At 46.3% G+C, this 19,475-nt stretch overlaps 1 protein-coding gene across 1 annotated transcript; it reads right to left on the bottom strand.

Moving 5' to 3' along the window:
* Nucleotides 1-175: 175 nt before the first annotated feature.
* LOC110492885 (myeloid-associated differentiation marker-like protein 2) lies at nt 176-1,093 on the bottom strand. The gene has a single exon (XM_021567357.2). The coding sequence runs from the start codon at nt 1,058-1,060 to the stop codon at nt 176-178; it is 885 nt and encodes a 294-aa protein (XP_021423032.2). The 5' UTR covers nt 1,061-1,093.
* Nucleotides 1,094-19,475: the final 18,382 nt, after the last annotated feature.

Genomic DNA, 19,475 nt, shown 5'->3' with positions numbered 1-19,475 from the left:
ACGTGTAACATCATGAAAAATTCCTCAGAGGTCACTGCAGGGTTTCAAAATCAAAAAAGATGAGGGAAACAAGCAGCTCTTGTTAAATGACTATTCAATGCAACAACCAATCATTCCTGAAAAGCTATGGATTACATAGTACAGTAAAACAGATACAGACAGAGATCCGTTACCACTATGAGCGTTTGAAGCCACACATCCCAAGCAGGGTGAACACCAAGTCCACTATAAAGAGGATCAGATTGACATATGTCATGAATGCCACCATGAACTGAATGGCCCAGATACAGAAGCTTCCAGGACAGTCACTGGGACGAGGGTTTCCTCTGAATGTATAGATGGGCCAGATGATGGCAGCAAAGGTATAGAGGACCACAGAGATGACCAGAAATATAAACACAAACCTGTCTATATTAAATGGCAAACAGTTCTTAATTTTTGTGAAGATGTTGGTGATGATGATAATAGGGATGATGGGAAAGGGAATGACATAGGCCACAATGCACATGATCAGTGCCGGTTTCCCGTCATAACCCGTGAGGGAGATAAAAATTATGCAGCTCACGAAAGCCTCCAGAACTTTCCAGAAGCCAGGCAGGGCGGCCAGGTAGCTCCCCTTCTTCTTATCCATGAACTTGTCTTTCACTACCTCTAAGATGTAGGCCACGCCACAAAGTAGGGCGAGGAAGGCGATCACAATCGAGTACAAACATTTTTTGCAGATGTAGAAGTTGGCATACATGACGAAGACGGACGCGGTCATGAGAGCGGAGGACATCGCCATTCCCGTGGTGAAGTCGTCCCAGTCCAGACAAATCTTGAGGAGGAGGTGGAGCATGAACATCTCAATGACGGTGATGATGAGGGTCATGATGGAGCAGAAGGCCCAGGTGAACATGGCATAGTTCCAGTAGGTGTGTTGAGTCTCGCCCTGAACTGCGGCCAGGATGAAGGTCAAGATGCCCAGCACTATCTGAGTCATGTGCAGGGCCCCTCGTCCATTTATTAGAGAGGAAGGAGTGAATACGGCTTCGGACAGGACCTTTTTAATTTTGTCCATTGTCTCAGAGTGTGTGATGCCTCTTCTCCTCTATCAGGCTTTCTAGACCGCTGTAATGGTAGAGGAGAGAGTGAGCTTCGTCTGAGCTATCCTCTTATCTGTTACCTAGTAGATAGCCAGTCACAATGTGCTTTGCATGATATTCATGAAACACGGTGTGCAGTATCAAGTTTTTGAAAGAGAGACTGGCTAAATGTTTTCAATTCAAGCATGGAAAACATCTGTGACAAATGCACACTCTCTCAAGTTTCCAAAGACAAAATGAAGCAAGGTTTATTTCAACCTTCAAAAAAAAGGAGGGAGAGCTGCTTTGATAACTAGAATGAAAATAAGGAGAAGTGTTCATTGGAGAACGAGGAATAACTTATAGCAACCAATTAAGTTGCAGCTGTGTAAAAACATTGTACTTCAAAAAATACAAGACACTCTCTCGTGGAGAGAATTTAAAAAGCCTTTATTTTAGTGGATATCGCATTGCATTGCTTCTTCAGGGAAGGCCTGTGAGCCGCAATGCATTGGCGTGTTTTTGGGTTGTTTTTTTCAATAAAAAAGCTCGTTAGACAGACTAAATGAAGTACAGAAAAAAACGAATCTGGTAAGATGATTTTTATTGACGAGGATGTACTGAACGTGCAACATATACAGTGCCAATCAAAAAGTTTGGGCACACCTATTCATTCAATGGTTTTTCTTTATTTTTACTATTTTCTACATTGTAGAATAACAGTGAAGACATCTATGAAATAACACATGGAATCATGTAGTAACCAAATCTAAATCTAAAAAAAAAGTAGTCACCCTTTGCCCTGATGGCAGCTTTCCACACTCTTGGCATTCTCTCAACCACTTTCATGAGGAATGCTTTTCCAACAGTCTTGAATGAGTTCCCACATATGTTGAGCACTTGTTGGCTGCTTTTCCTTCACTCTGCGGTCCAACTCATCCCAAACCATCTCAATTGGGTTGAGGTCGGGTGATTGTGGAGGCCAGGTCATCTGATGCATCACTCTCCTTCTTGGTCAAATAGCACTTACATAGTCTGGAGGTGTGTTTTGGGTCATTGTCCTGTTGAAAAACAAATGATCCCACTAAGCGAAAACCAGATGGGATAGCGTATTGCTGCAGAATGCTGTGGTAGCCAAGCTGGTTAAGTGTGCCTTGAATTAAAAATAAATCATAAACAGTGTCACCAGTAAAGCACCCCCACACCATCACACCTCCTCCTCCATGCTTCACGGTAGAAACCACATATGTGGAGATCATCCGTTCACCTACTCTGCGTCTCACAAAGACATGGCGGTTGGAACCAAAAATCTCACATTTGGACTCATCAGACCAAAGGATACATTTCCACCGGTCTACTGTCCATTGCTCATGCTTCTTGGCCCAAGCAAGTCTCTTCTTCTTATTGGTGTCCTTTAGTAGTTTTTTCTTTGATGCAATTTGACCATGAAGGCCTGATTCACGGAGTCTCTTCTGAACAGTTAATGTAGAGATGTCTGTTACTTGAACTCTGAAATCATTTATTTGGGCTGCAATCTGAGGGGCAGTTAGCTCTAATGAACTTATCCTCTGCAGCAGATGTAACTCTGGGTCTTCCTTTCCTGTGGCGGTCCTCATGAGAGCCAGTTTCATCATAGCACTTGAGAGTTTTTGCAACTGTCTAAGTTCTTGAAATGTTTTGGGTTGACAGACCTTCATGTCTTGAAGTAATGATGGACTGTCATTTCTCTTTGCTTATTTGAGTTGTTCTTGCCATAATATGGACTTGGTCTTTCACCAAATATGGCTATCTTCTGTATACCACCCTTTCCTTGTCACAGCACATAGAGATTGGCTCAAATGCATTAAGAAGGAAAGAAATTCCACAAATGAACTTTTAACAAGGAACACCTGTTAATTGAAATGCATTCCAGATGATTACCTCATCAAGCTGGTTGAGAATGCCAAGAGTGTGCAAAGCTGTCATCAAGACAAAGGGTGACTACTTCGAAGAATCTCAAATATAAAATATATTTTGATTTGTTTAACACTTTTATGTGGTTACTACATGGTGCCATATGTGTTATTTCATGGTTGTGATGTCTTCACTATTATTCTACAATGTAAAAATAAAGACAAATCCTTGAATGAGTAGGTGTGACCAAACTTTGGACTGGTACTGTATGTAGGTGTCATCATCGTTCTGGAAGCTGAATACGGGCCACAGTGTCGCAGCGGAGGTGTACAGGAGAAAGGTCAGGACATCAAAGCCAGCCAGGTACACCTCCAGAGGCTGCAGGAGATGTTTTACAGAGGGACAGAGGTTTAGGACGATGAAAAGGATCGTCAAGGGGAAACACACCGAGGAGATGATCACACAGCACTCATTCCTAGATTTCCCTTGTAGTCGGTAAGGAACACAATTATGATGCATGCCCCAAATTCCACAGCAAAACCTAATACACAATGTAGTAAAGGAATGGGATGAGAATATATAAGTATAAAATATATGGATGAGCAGTAGCAGAGCGGCTGAGATGCGATAGATAGTGAAGAACATGTAGTGAAGGATACAGTATTTAAAAAAATATATATATATTTCACCTTTATTTAACCAGGTAGGCAAGTTGAGAACAAGTTCTCATTTACAATTGCGACCTGGCCAAGATAAAGCAAAGCAGTTCGACACATAGAACGACACAGAGTTACACATGGAGTAAAACAAACATACAGTCAATAATACAGTATAAACAAGTCTATATACGATGTGAGCAAATGAGGTGAGAAGGGAGGTAAAGGCAAAAAAGGCCATGGTGGCAAAGTAAATACAATATAGCAAGTAAAACACTGGAATGGTAGTTTTGCAATGGAAGAATGTGCAAAGTAGAAATAAAAAATAATGGGGTGCAAAGGAGCAAAATAAATTAATTCATTAAATACAGTAGGGAAAGAGGTAGTTGTTTGGGCTAAATTGTAGGTGGGCTATGTACAGGTGCAGTAATCTGTGAGCTGCTCTGACAGTTGGTGCTTAAAGCTAGTGAGGGAGATAAGTGTTTCCAGTTTCAGAGATTTTTGTAGTTCGTTCCAGTCATTGGCAGCAGAGAACTGGAAGGAGAGGCTGTCACGACTTCCGCCGAAGTTGGCTCTCCTGCCTGTTCGGGCGGTGCTCGGCGGTCGTCGTCACCGTCCTACTAGCCACCATCGATCCCTTTTTCGTTTGTCTGTTGGTTTTGTCTTATTAGTTTCACCTGTGTGTATTTTAGTTTATTGACGTCCTTATTTATAGTAGGTTGTCCCGCCCTTGTTTCGTGCGGGATTGTTTTGGTTTCATGTATTTTAGTGAATACGTATTGTGTTATTTGCTCCGATATATCTTAATCCTGTGTTGGATTATTTCACCCTGTTTTCGGGTTTTCAGTGTTTGTTCCGGAGAATAAACTATCGACTCACTGCACCTGCTCTCTGCGCTTGATTCCACCTACCTTGTTAATACGTGACAGAATCCCGCACCACCCATGGAATCAGCAGGAGCAGCCGCGTCTCCTCTCCCATCGATGGAGGAGAGAGTCCTCCACCACACCAGCGTGCTCCATCGGATTGGTTCTGCCATGGACCAAATGATGGAGAGGATGGATCGATGGGAGAGGAGTGGTCTTCCCACATCATCGATAGCACCCCCTTCTCCAGCACCTCCTGTTCCTACGACCACATCTGGCTCCGGGGCTCTGCGGTTGACACTCCCACGGGAGTATGACGGAACGGCGGCTGGGTGCCAGGGTTTCCTCCTTCAACTGGAGCTATACCTGGCTACCGTGCGTCCTGCTCCCTCTGGAGAGGAGAGCGTGAGCGCCCTCGTCTCCTGCTTGACTGGGCGAGCCCTCGAGTGGGCCAACGCAGTATGGAATGGCCCGGACTCGGCGAGGGATAATTACCCAGAGTTCACCCGCCGATTCCGAGCTGTTTTTGACCATCCACTAGAGGGTAGGGCGGCGGGTGAACGGCTGTTCCACCTGCGGCAGGAGACGAGGAGCGCTCAGGACTTTGCTCTGGAGTTCAGGACCTTGGCCGCAGGAGCAGGATGGAACGACAGGGCCTTGGTCGACCATTTCAGATGCAGTCTCAGGGAGGACGTCCGCAGGGAGCTGGCATGTCGGGACACCACCTGCACACTGGATGAGCTCATTGACTTGGCTATCCGTCTCGACAATCTGCTGGCGGCTCGCGGGCGTTCGGATCAGGCCCTGTCGTTTCCACTTCCCAGCCCTCCTGCCCCTATCCCTATGGAATTAGGAGGGGCAGCTTCGAGGGAGACCGGAGGAGCACTGCTCGATCACCCCAGGTGAGTAAGCACCAGACTCACCCAGAGCCTCCTGTCGGTCATGTGTATGTTTTGATTTCTTTCCCTGGGTTTTTTCCCTCTCTACAGCATAAGGCGCTAGTCGATTCAGGCGCAGCTGGGAATTTCATGGATCGTGGGCTTGCGTTAAGGCTAGGGATTCCCCTGGTGTCGGTAGATCAACCTTTCCCCGTGCACTCATTAGATAGCCGACCATTAGGGTCAGGAGTGATTAGGGAGGCTACGGTGCCACTGGACATGGTAACGCAGGGGGATCATAAGGAGCAGATTAGTCTGTTCCTTATAGATTCACCTGCGTTTCCGGTGGTGTTGGGGGTTCCCTGGTTAGCTCAACACAACCCGGTGATTTCCTGGCGACAGGGGGCTCTTAAGGGGTGGTCAGAGGAGTGTTCAGGTAGGTGTAGAGGAGTTGCCGTTGGTGCGACTACGGTGGAGAGTCCAGACCAAGTTTCCACCGTGCGCATTCCCTCTGAATATGCCGATTTGGCTATCGCCTTCAGTAAAAAGAAGGCGACCCAATTACCACCTCATCGTCGAGAGGACTGCGTGATAAACCTTCTGGAGAACGCTGCACTTCCTAGGAGTCACGTGTATCCATTGTCCCAGGAGGAGACGGTAGCGATGGAAACATACGTTACTGAATCACTGAGACAGGGGTACATTCGGCCCTCCGCATCACCCGTCTCCTCGAGCTTCTTTTTTGTGAAGAAGAAGGATGGAGGTCTGCGTCCGTGCATTGATTATAGAGGTCTAAATTCCATCACAGTGGGGTTTAGTTACCCACTACCTCTCATCGCCACGGCGGTGGAATCATTTCACGGGGCGCGCTTCTTCACAAAACTGGACCTGAGGAGCGCGTATAATCTGGTGCGTATCCGGGGAGGGGATGAGTGGAAAACTGCATTCAGTACTACATCTGGTCATTATGAGTACCGCGTCATGCCATACGGGTTGAAGAATGCTCCAGCCGTTTTCCAATCCTTCGTAGACGAGATTCTCCGAGACCTGCTCGGGCAGGGAGTGGTAGTGTACATCGATGACATCTTGATCTATTCTGCCACACGCGCGGCGCATGTGTCTCTGGTGCGTAAGGTACTTGGGCGACTGCTGGAGCATGATCTGTATTGCAAGGCGGAGAAATGTGAGTTTTTCAAACAGTCCGTTTCCTTCCTGGGATATCGTATTTCCACCTCTGGGGTGGTGATGGAGGATGACCGCGTTACAGCCGTGCGTAATTGGCCGACTCCGACCACGGTGAAAGAGGTGCAGCGGTTTTTAGGGTTTGCCAATTACTACCGGAGGTTTATCCGGGGTTTTGGTCAGGTAGCTGCTCCCATCACCTCGCTGCTGAAGGGAGGACCGGTGCGCTTGCGCTGGTCAGCAGAGGCGGGCAGAGCATTCACTCGTTTGAAGGAGCTGTTCACCAATGCACCCGTGTTGGCGCATCCGGACCCCTCTTTAGCGTTCATAGTGGAGGTGGATGCGTCCGAGGCTGGGGTCGGAGCCGTGCTGTCCCAACGCTCGGGCGTGCCACCCAAACTTCGCCCTTGTGCTTTCTTTTCGAGCAAGCTCAGCCCAGCAGAGCGAAACTATGATGTGGGGGACCGGGAGTTGTTAGCTGTAGTCAAGGCTCTGAAGGTGTGGAGACATTGGCTTGAGGGGGCTAAACACCCTTTTCTCATCTGGACTGACCATCGTAATCTCGAGTATATCCGGGCAGCGAAGAGAATGAATCCACGTCAGGCTAGATGGGCCATGTTTTTTACCAGATTCCGGTTTACCCTCTCATACCGGCCCGGCTCCCAAAACACCAAGGCCGACGCGCTGTCCCGCCTCTATGATACCGAGGAGCGGCCCGTTGAGCCAACTCCCATCATTTCACCGTCATGTCTCGTGGCACCGGTGGTATGGGAGGTGGACGCAGAGATAGAGGGGGCCTCACGGTCAGAGCCGGCCCCTCCCAACTGTCCAGTAGGAACCCAGTACGTACCGAGGGGGGTCCGGGACAAGCTGATTCGGTGGGCTCATACTCTCCCCTCCTCGGGTCATCCTGGCATCGAGAGGACAGTGCGGAGTCTGAGAGGGAGATACTGGTGGCCCACGCTAGCTAAAGACGTGAGATTTTATGTCTCCTCCTGCTCCGTGTGTGCTCAGAGCAAGGCTCCTCGGCACTTGCCTAGAGGGAAATTACAACCCCTCCCCGTTCCACAACGGCCGTGGACACACTTATCGGTGGACTTTCTTACCGACCTTCCCCCGTCCCAGGGAAGTACTACAATCCTGGTCGTTGTGGATCGGTTTTCTAAGTCCTGTCGTCTCATCCCGTTGCCCGGTCTCCCTACGGCCCTGCAGACTGCTGAGGCCTTGTTTACCCATGTCTTCCGGCACTATGGGGTGCCTGAGGACATCGTTTCTGATCGGGGTCCCCAATTCACGTCCAGAGTATGGAGGGCGTTTATGGAGAGACTGGGGGTCTCGGTCAGCTTAACCTCAGGTTTTCACCCCGAGAGTAATGGGCAGGTGGAGCGCGTAAATCAAGAGGTGGGCAGGTTTCTGCGGTCCTATTGCCGGGACCGGCCTGGTGAGTGGGCAAGGTATGTTCCCTGGGCTGAACTAGCTCAGAACTCCCTACGCCACTCCTCAACTAACTTGTCTCCTTTTGAGTGTGTGTTAGGTTACCAGCCGGTCCTGGCTCCATGGCATCAGAGCCAGACCGAGGCTCCTGCGGTGGAGGAATGGGTACAGCGCTCCAAGGACACATGGAAAGCCGTTCAGGACTCACTACGGGTAGCGGGCGAACGGCAGAAGAGGAGCGCTGACCAACACCGCAGTGAGGCCCCCGTGTTTGCACCGGGGGACAGGGTCTGGCTCTCGACCCGGAACCTGCCCCTCCGCCTGCCCTGTCGGAAGCTGGGGCCGCAGTGTGTGGGGCCGTTTAAAGTCCTGAGGAGAATAAACGAGGTGTGTTACAGGTTACAACTTCCTAGGTATTACCGTATTAACCCCTCGTTTCATGTGTCTCTCCTCAGGCCGGTGGTGGCTGGTCCCCTGCAAGAAGGTGAGGTGCCTGAGGTCCCTCCGCCCCCCCTGGACATCGAGGGGTCCCCGGCGTACACAGTTCGGGGCATTCTGGATTCGAGACGCCGGGTGGGGGGCCTACAGTACCTCGTGGACTGGGAGGGGTACGGTCCGGAGGAGAGATGCTGGGTTCCGGTGAGGGACATTTTGGACCCTTCTCTCCTGAGTGATTTCCACCGCCTCCACCCGGATCGCCCAGCACCTCGTCCTCCGGGTCGTCCTCGAGGACGGTGGCGGCGCGCTGCGGGGGCCGCGCGTCAGGGGGGGGGTACTGTCACGACTTCCGCCGAAGTTGGCTCTCCTGCCTGTTCGGGCGGTGCTCGGCGGTCGTCGTCACCGTCCTACTAGCCACCATCGATCCCTTTTTCGTTTGTCTGTTGGTTTTGTCTTATTAGTTTCACCTGTGTGTATTTTAGTTTATTGACGTCCTTATTTATAGTAGGTTGTCCCGCCCTTGTTTCGTGCGGGATTGTTTTGGTTTCATGTATTTTAGTGAATACGTATTGTGTTATTTGCTCCGATATATCTTAATCCTGTGTTGGATTATTTCACCCTGTTTTCGGGTTTTCAGTGTTTGTTCCGGAGAATAAACTATCGACTCACTGCACCTGCTCTCTGCGCTTGATTCCACCTACCTTGTTAATACGTGACAGAGGCGGCCAAAGAAATAATTGGTTTTGGGGGTGACTAGAGAGATATACCTGCTGGAGCGTGTGCTACAGGTGGGAGATGCTATGGTGACCAGCGAGCTGAGATAAGGGTGGACTTTACCTAGCAGGGTCTTGTAGATGACATGGAGCCAGTGGGTTTGGCGACGAGTATGAAGCGAGGGCCAGCCAACGAGAGCGTACAGGTCGCAATGGTGGGTAGTATATGGGGCTTTGGTGACAAAACGGATTGCACTGTGATAGACTGCATCCAATTTGTTGAGTAGGGTATTGGAGGCTATTTTGTAAATGACATCGCCAAAGTCGAGGATTGGTAGGATGGTCAGTTTTACAAGGGTATGTTTGGCAGCATGATTGAAGGATGCTTTGTTGCGAAATAGGAAGCCAATTCTAGATTTAACTTTGGATTGGAGAAGTTTGATATGGGTCTGGAAGGAGAGTTTACAGTCTAACCAGACACCTAAGTATTTGTAGTTGTCCACGTATTCTAAGTCAGAGCCGTCCAGAGTAGTGATGTTGGACAGGCGGGTAGGTGCAGGTAGCGATCGGTTGAAGAGCATGCATTTAGTTTTACTTGTATTTAAGAGCAATTGGAGGCCACGGAAGGAGAGTTGTATGGCATTGAAGCTTGCCTGGAGGGTTGTTAACACAGTGTCCAAAGAAGGGCCAGAAGTATACAGAATGGTGTCGTCTGCATAGAGGTGGATCAGAGACTCACCAGCAGCAAGGACAACCTCATTGATGTACATAGACACCCCCATAGAGACTGCCAGAGGTCCGGACAGCAGACCCTCCAATTTGACACACTGAACTCTATCAGAGAAGTAGTTGGTGAACCAGGCGAGGCAATCATTTGAGAAACCAAGGCTGTCAAGTCTGCCGATGAGGATGTGCTGATTGACAGAGTCGAAAGCCTTGGCCAGATCAATGAATACGGCTGCACAGTAATGTTTCTTATCGATGGCGGTTAAGATATCGTTTAGGACCTTGAGCGTGGCTGAGGTGCACCCACCAGCTCTGAAACCAGATTGCATAGCAGAGAAGGTATGGTGAGATTCGAAATGGTTGGTAATCTGTTTGTTGACTTGGCTTTCGAAGACCTTAGAAAGGCATGGTAGGATAGATATAGGTCTGTAGCAGTTTGGGTCAAGAGTGTCCCCCCCTTTGAAGAGGGGGATGACCGCAGCTGCTTTCCAATCTTTGGGAATCTCAGACGACACGAAAGAGAGGTTGAACAGGCTAGTAATAGGGGTGGCAACAATTTTGGCAGATAATTTTAGAAAGAAAGGGTCCAGATTGTCTAGCCCGGCTGATTTGTAGGGGTCCAGATTTTGCAGCTCTTTCAGAACATCAGCTGAACGGATTTCGGAGAAGGAGAAATGGGGAAGGCTTGGGCGAGTTGCTGTTGGGGGTGCAGTGCTGTTGACCGTGGTAGGAGTAGCCAGGTGGAAAGCATGGCCAGCCGTAGAAAAATGCTTATTGAAATTCTCAATTATGGTGGATTTATCTGTGGTGACAGTGTTTCCTATCTTCAGTGCAGTGGGCAGCTGGGAGGAGGTGTTCTTATTCTCCATGGACTTTACAGTGTCCCAGAACTTTTTTGAGTTAGTGTTGGAGGAAGCAAATTTCTGCTTGAAAAAGCTAGCCTTGGCTTTTCTAACTGCCTGTGTATAATGGTTTCTAGCTTCCCTGAACAGCTGCATATCACGGGGGCTGTTCGATGCTAATGCAGAACGCCATAGGATGTTTTTGTGTTGGTTAAGGGCAGTCAGGTCTGGGGAGAACCAAGGGCTATATCTGTTCCTGGTTCTAAATTTCTTGAATGGGGCATGTTTATTTAAGATGGTTAGGAAGGCATTTAAAAAAAAAATCCAGGCATCCTCTACTGACGGGATGAGATCAATATCCTTCCAGGATACCCCGGCCAGGTCGATTAGAAAGGCCTGCTCACTGAAGTGTTTCAGGGAGCGTTTTACAGTGATGAGTGGAGGTTGTTTGACCGCTGACCCATTACGGATGCAGGCAATGAGGCAGTGAACGCTGCTGAGATCTTGGTTGAAGACAGCAGAGGTGTATTTAGAGGGCAAGTTGGTTAGGATGATATCTATGAGGGTGCCAGTGTTTAAGGCTTTGGGGAGGTACCTGGTAGGTTCATTGATAATTTGTGTGAGATTGAGGGCATCAAGTTTAGATTGTAGGATGGCTGGGGTGTTAAGCATGTTCCAGTTTAGGTCGCCTAGCAGCACGAGCTCTGAAGATAGATGGGGGGCAATCAGTTCACATATGGTGTCCAGAGCACAGCTGGGGGCAGAGGGTGGTCTATAGCAAGCGGTAACGGTGAGAGACTTGTTTTTAGAGAGGTGGATTTTTAAAAGTAGAAGTTCAAATTGTTTGGGTACAGACCTGGATAGTAGGACAGAACTCTGCAGGCTATCTTTGCAGTAGATTGCAACACCGCCCCCTTTGGCAGTTCTATCTTGTCTGAAAATATTGTAGTTTGGAATTAAAATTTCAGAATTTTTGGTGGTCTTCCTAAACCAGGATTCAGACACAGCTAGAACATCCGGGTTGGCAGAGTGTGCTAAAGCAGTGAATATAACAAACTTAGGGAGGAGGCTTCTAATGTTAACATGCATGAAACCAAGGCTATTACGGTTATAGAAGTCGTCAAAAGAGAGCGCCTGGGGAATAGGAGTGGAGCTAGGCACTGCAGGGCCTGGATTCACCTCTACATCGCCAGAGGAACATAGGAGGAGTAGAATAAGGGTGCGGCTAAAAGCAATAAGAATTGGTCGACTAGAACGTCTGGAACAGAGAGTAAAAGGAGGTTTCTGGGGGCGATAAAATAGCATCAAGGTATAATGTACAGACAAAGGTATGGTAGGATGTGAATACAGTGGAGGTAAACCTAGGTATTGAGTGATGAAGAGAGAGATATTGTCTCTAGAAACATCATTGAAACCAGGAGATGTCATTGCATGTGTGGGTGGTGGAACTAATAGGTTGGATAAGGTATAGTGAGCAGGACTAGAGGCTCTACAGTGAAATAAGCCAATAAACACTAACCAGAACAGCAATGGACAAGGCATATTGATATGAAGGAGAGGCATGCTTAGTCGAGTGATCAAAAGGGTCCGGTGAGTGGAGAGGTTGGTTGGGGGTCACGGCGATTTAGACAGCTAGCCAGGCCATCGGTAGCAAGCTAGCATAGGATGAAGGTCTGTTATTAGCCACCTCTTGCGTTCCGTCAGTAGATTAGTGGGGTTCCGTGTGGTAGAGGGGATTAATCCAAATCACACAACAACAACAAAAATAAAAACAATAGATATAGTTATAGAGGCCCAAGAAGAAAACATAATAATAATAATAATAATAATAATAATAATAATAATAATAATAATAAAAATAAATAAATTGTCCGATTGTCTATTCAGATAGCAGCCGATAAGACAGCTAACGGTTAGCAGGCCGCAGATGGGCGTTCAGGTAACGTCGCGACGGAGGAGCCAGCCGGATAACTCCTTCGGGTAGATAACGTCGGCAGTCCAGTTGTGAAGGCCCGGTGGGGCTCCGCGTAGGCAGCAAAACGGGTCCGGATAGGTGACTGCAGCCCAGGAGTGATTGATGGAACTCAGGAGTGATTGACGGAGCTGGCTAGCTCCGGAATAATTGATGTTTGCTCCGGAATCGACGAAAGCCGATAGTCACACGGATAGCAGCTAGCCAGCTGTGAGATCCAGGCATGAACTTCCAGAGCCAGCGGCCGAAATTCAGGGACATGGAGAGAGAAACTGGTCCGGTATGTTCCGCTTCGAGCCGCGCTGCGCCGTACAAAACCGGCGATAGATTTTCGAGCTAAAGGATAGCTGATGACCACAAACCGTGGTGAGCTGAATACTAACGATTTGCCAGTAAAGAAGCGAACTAGCTTCTGAACTAGCTTCTGATTAGCTTCTGGATTAGCTTCTGGGCCAGCTTATGGCTAGCTCCTGGCTAGCTTCTGGCTAGATTCTGGCTAGCCTCTTGGAGTTTCTGGCTAGCTTTCCAGAGGACCACAGATTTGAGGTAAATAATAGTTTTGTATAAATATAAATTGGTGAGGCGGGTTGCAGGAGAGTGTTTTGAAGATGAGTTGATGGAAAATGTAGAAAGAATTTATGTGAAAAAAGTTGTAAATATATATATATACGGGACACGACAAGACGAGGACAAAAGACGTCTGAACTGCTATGCCATCTTGGGATAAGTATATACATATACATATGAGATGAGTAATGTGAGATACAGTATGTAAACATTCTTAAAGTGGCATAATTAAAGTGACTAGTTGTAACAGCATTCCTCCTCCTCTTCTGAGGAGGAGAAGCGTGAAGTATCGGAGGACCCAATGCGCAGCATGGTAAGTGTCCAACAACGTTTATTTTAAGATATAAACTGAACACTATGAAAATACAAAAACAATAAATGTGAACATGAACGAAACAGTACCGTCTGGTGACAAACACTGACACGGAAAAAAACACCCACAAACCAAAAGTGAAACCCAGGCTACCTAAGTATGATTCTCAATCAGAGACAACTAACGACACCTGCCTCTGATTGAGAACCACACTAGGCTGAACTCAAAACCCCAACATAGAAAAACACACATAGACTGCCCACCCCAACTCACGCCCTGACCATACTAAATAAAGACAAAACAAAGGAAATAAAGGTCAGAACGTGACACTAGTGTTCCATTTATTAAAGTGGCAAATGATATCAAGTCTGTAGGTAGGCAGCCGCCTCTCTGAGCTAGTGGTGCCTGTTTAACAATCTGATGGCCTTGAGATGGAAGCTGGTTTTGAATCTCTCTGTCCCAGCTTTGATGCACCTGTACTGACCTCGCCTTCTGGATGGAAGTGAGATGAACAGGAAGTGGCTCGGGTGGTTATTTTCCTTGATGATCTTTTTTGCCTTCCTGCAGTTTGCCCCCGGTGATGGGTTGTACAGACCGCACCAACCTCTGGAGTGCCCTGCGGTTGTGGGCAGTGCAGTTACCGTACAAGGCGGTGATACAGCCCGACAGGATGCTCTCAATGATGCACCTGTATGAGTTAGCGAGGGTTTTCGGGTGACAAGCCAAATTTCTTCAGCCTCCTGAGGTTAAAGAGGCGCTGTTGCACCTTCTTCCCCACACTGTCTGTGTGCGTGGACCATTTCAGTTTGTCGGTGATATGTAACTTTCCATCTTCTCCACTGCTGTCCTGTCGATGTGGATAGGGGGGTGCTCCCTTTGCGGTTTCCTGAAGTCCACGATCATCTCTTTTGTTTTGCTGACATTGAGTGAGAAGTTATTTTCCTGACACCACACTCCGGGGGCCCTCAACTCCTCCCTGTAGGCTGTCTTGTTGTTGTTGGTAATCAAGCCTACCACGGTAGTGTTGTAGGCTTGAGAACTGACCCTTGTGGGGTGCGAGAGGGCTGAGAACGCACCCTTGTGGGGCCCCAGTGTTGAGGATCAGCGGAGTGGAGATGTTGTTTCCTACCTTCACCACCTGGGGGCGGCCCGTCAGGAAGTCCAGGACCCAGTTGCACAGGGCGGTGTCGAGACCCAGGGTCTCAAGCTTAAGGATGTGTTTGGAGGGTACTATGGTGTTTAATGCTGATCTGTAGTCAATGACCAGCATTCTTACATAGGTCTTCCTCTTGTCCAGATGGGATAGGGCAGTGTTCAGTGTGATGGCGATGGCATTGTCTGTTTTTTTCCTCCATAGACATTTTATAGCTAGATCACCCATTTTTTCCCTAAGAGTACTCGTCAGGGCCGTAACCAGTGTTTTAGTGAGGTCCGGGAGGGGGTAGGGGAGTTTCTATAAAATTTAAAAAAACTTTAAAATGCTATTTGGAGAACAGTAAAAACAAGCAAAAATGACCCCAGCCATTATCACCTTGGCTGCTTTAGGTTCATTCACCTCAGTCGATCTACAAACACGCAGCCTATTAGCTATACAATTGTAATTGTATACCCCTGAAAGGAGGGAAATATGAGAAGTGATTCACACTGACACGTATAGCATCAGCGACTGTTCAGTCAGTTGTAATGATGAATTGCATGAAATCCTCAACTCTTTACAAAGATATCTCTTTTCTCAAGCTACATAGCGCTCATGTTTGTATTCCTAGGCATTACTAGTCAAGTGCCGCACAAACAGACATCAATGGAGCACACAGATGATCGTATTATCACATTCACATGAATTATTACAATATGAATGATGATTCTGTGTTTAATATCAGTGATGTAGTGGTAAAGAAAATAAGTGGGTAATAGGTCAACTATAAACTCCAGTGAGCGATCGAGATAAGACGAACAGCCACCGTATTACATTTTTAGAACTGTATCTTTGGCATTTGAATGTAGGCCTCGGCCTTTAGGAAAGACAGACCATGCAGGGATGTTCACATTGAAACTGATCTTCTTTTTTTTAAGTCCCTAACTTGTTTGATAAGATTAGTACAGATTTTCTCAGGGGACCCCACATGGGGCCCAGACCCCAAGTTTGCGAACCAATGTACTCACCTCTCTCTCTCTCTGCTTGCTCCCTCTTTCTCTGGGTCTCCTCTGCTTCCTCTTGCATACACTGCAGCCTGCCTCAGCCTCACCACAGAGTGCCACATTACTGTCTATCAGAAGCCTATTCTCTGTAAAGCTTGTTATGAGAATGTATTAGTCTATTTTTTTTCTCCTGCTGAGGTAGGCTCCATTTTTTTGTATTTAGTACTTTATTGGGATCCCCAAATAGCCACTGCCAATGGCTACTCTTCCTGGGGTCCAAACAGGAAACAACACAACAAATAAAATACATAATATATATAATCTAATAAACATAATCTCCTGCCTATGCCTCTCGCTGTCCTGGGCTTGTGCAAGGCCACCCACCTACATAATACAATACATAATACAGTGTAAATTACAATACAAAACATATAAAAATGTCTGTCTCTTCACAGTCCCCGTTGTGCCGTAAGGTGTTTTTTATCTGTTTTTTAAATATGGTTTCATTGCTAGCTTGAGTTACCTGCTGTGGCAGAGAGTTCCATGTCGTCATGGCTCCATTTAATACTGTGTGTTTCCCAGCCTCTTCTGGACCTGGGGACTGTGAAATAACCTCTGATTGCATGTCTTGTGTTGTACTGATGAGTGTCCCAACTTAGTGTCAACTTCTTGAACAGACAGTGCGGTACCTTCAACACCTCGCACAAAGACCAATGGTGACGCATTAAATCTCTCCTCAACTTTGAGCCAGGAGAGATTGACATGCGTGTTACTGACATTCGTCCTCCGTGTACACCTAAGTGCGATACGTGCTCCTCTGTTCTGGACCAACTGCAATTGACCCATGTCCCTCTTTGCCCACATGACCACACAACTGGGCAGTAGTCCAGGTGCGCCAAAACTAGGGCCTGTAAGACCTGCGTAACACTTTGCTTGATACCTATTTATTCAAGGGTTTTTCTTTATTTTGACTATTTTCTACGTTGTAGAGTAATAGTGAAGACATCTATGAAATAACACTTTACTTGACACCCAGCTTCACAACACGTTATGACACGGTAATAACCATTTCATAACAGCTAACATAACTTTTCATAATATGGTTATAACACTGTCAACCCATATTTACAGCTGTTATTACGTTTACAGACATATATTACGTTATTTTGTTGCTGGTTATGAACGCCTACATAAGTGTCAAAACCCCACATTTATTCGAATGTGTTTTTTACCTGACAAGAAGTTTACTTTCATCTGAAAATGTGTTTCTTAAGTCCTTTGCTGTAATGGGGAGTTTTAACAGTGGCCAAGTAGGCTATTGTGGCTGTCTGATCATAATGTATGATCAAAAACAATGGAGAGAAACACCAACCATAACATTTTAACATGGAAACAGCTGTTCTATCATTCAGCCTAGAAGTAGCAGCCAATGTTGTGGTGTTCAATGCCTACATTCCATGAGACTTTTGGAGAGAGAAAAACATGCAGGGCTTGACATGAACCTGTTTATCACTTGTCCTTCAGACAAGGAGGTGACTGAAAATGCGTTTACAAAATAAAATGCATTATTATTCCCATACCATGATTAACAGAGAATCAGACAAATGATGCTACACTCTTCCTATTGGCTACTTAGATTATTCAAGACCGTCTCAAAATACAACACATCCCCTTTAAGACATAAAAAAGCTCTTTACATGACTCGCTTTTCTAAGATGGCTAGAAATGCACACATTTTGTGCTCTTGTTGGAAGCAAGCACTCCCCCACTGTTGACTAGAAATGAGCTATAACTGCATTAATAACTCACTTACTAGCAAAGAATATGAACAAATGTGCACAAGTGGCTACATGCAGCTCTCACTTTGATCTCAAAACCAGCAATCTTTTCGAGACCACTCCTACTGTAGCCTAAACACAGTCCAGTTAAAAGTGAATGGCACAGATCCATATATGGCAATGGCTATTTGCATATAGGCCTACTGCAGCTCTGATTGGTTATGGAGCACTAGTCTGTGTAGAATACAAGCCTGAGTCAGGCAGGTCAATACAATAGAATCCTACTCTAATGCGCTCCGCCTACAAGAAAATCTCTTGCACAGTTACTTTTGCATACTAAATCTTGCATAGTTCGTTTTGTTTTGGTATATTACATTGAAAGTGGCTAATATTGAGTTGATTCGATCACAATTCCCACAGTAGAGCAAAACGTTGATAGTGTTAACTGAAGGGGAAAACTAGGAAATTGAGTGAAGTTCAATCTCACGCTTCTCTGTGTAGGTTCATATTTCTTCTGTGCAGCAGTCTGAGGGGAGCTGTGCGCCTGCACGCAGTTTAGAGGGAACATTGATTATGACCATCATAATGATATTAACCAGATTGGTCTATCATGTACATGCCCTTATGTCAGTCATCATTCAAAAAGAGGGTGTCTTGTCCTGCTCCTGAAATCTGCTCCTGCATTCATCCCAGTCATCAGCAACAGAACATTGGGGTAGGTGCATGTCTGACTTCAATTTGTGGAGATTACAATTAGAATTTTTATGGTTTTATAATTTCAGGAAATTGTATGTAAAGGACTGTAATGTAATGTTTTGCCTTGTGTGGTAAGTTTTGACACTCTTATGTAGGTGTCAAAACCAGCCTTAAAATAACTACTGTGGTCGTTTTTTGGGGTTTTGACACTCTTATGTACACTACCTTTCAAAAGTTTGGGGTCACTTAGAAATGTCCTTTTTTTGAAAGAAAAGCCATTTTTTTTCCATTCAATTAACATCAAATTGATCAGAAGTACAGTGTAGACATTGTTAATGTTGTAAATGACTATTGTAGCTGTAAATGGCTGATTTTTAATGGAATATCTATATAGGAGTACAGAGGCCCATTATTAGCAACCACCACTCGTGTGTTCCAATGGCACGTTGTGTTAGCTAATCCAAGTTTATCATTTTAAAAAGCTAATTGATCATTAGAAAACCCTTTTGCAATTATGTTAGCACAGCTGAACATTGTTGTGCGGATCAAAGAAGAAATAAAACTTGCATTCTTTAGACTAGTTGAGCATCAGCATTTGTGGGTTCAATTACAGGCTCAAAATGTCCAGAAACAAAGGACTTTCTTCTGAAACTCGTCAGTCTATTCTTGTTCTGAGAAATTAAGGCTTTCCATGGGAGTAATTGCCAAGAAACTGAAGATCTCGTACAACGCTGTGTACTAGTCCCTTCACAGAGCAGCATATACTGGCTCTAACCAGAATAGAAAGAGGAGTGGGAGGCCCCGGTGCTCAATTGAGCAAGAGGCCAAGTACATTAGAGTGTATAGTTTGAGAAACAGACGCCTCACAAGTCCTCAACTGATAGCTCCATGAAATAGTACCCGCAAAACACCAGTCTCAACGTCAACAGTGAAGAGGCGACTCCGGGATGCTGGCCTTCTCTAGGCAGAGTTAAAAATAGTTAAAAAGAAAAAGGCATATCTCAGACTGGCCAATAAAAATGAAATATTAAGATGGGCAAAAGAACACAGACGCCAGACTCTGCCTAGAAGGCCAGCATCCCGGAGTCGCCTCTTCACTGTTGACATTGAGACTGGTGTTTTGCGGGTACTATTTAATGAAGCTGTGCTAGCATAATTGCAAAAGGGTTTTCTAATGATCAATTAGCCGTTTAAAATGATAAACGAATGTATTATTAGGATTAGCTAATACAGCGTGCCATTGGAACACAGGAGTGATGGTTGCTGATAATGGGCCTCTGTACTCCTATGCAGATATTCCATTAAAAAACTGCAGTTT

The sequence above is a fragment of the Oncorhynchus mykiss genome, chromosome 16 (assembly GCF_013265735.2).
Source record: "Oncorhynchus mykiss isolate Arlee chromosome 16, USDA_OmykA_1.1, whole genome shotgun sequence".
NCBI lineage: Eukaryota > Metazoa > Chordata > Actinopteri > Salmoniformes > Salmonidae > Oncorhynchus > Oncorhynchus mykiss.
This window is presented reverse-complemented; position numbering and strand designations above follow the sequence as displayed.

What these genes read in the sequence shown, in the direction of transcription:
- LOC110492885 (XM_021567357.2), bottom strand. Translation starts at nt 1,060, where the DNA reads ATGGACAAAATTAAAAAGGTCCTGTCCGAAGCCGTATTCACTCCTTCC.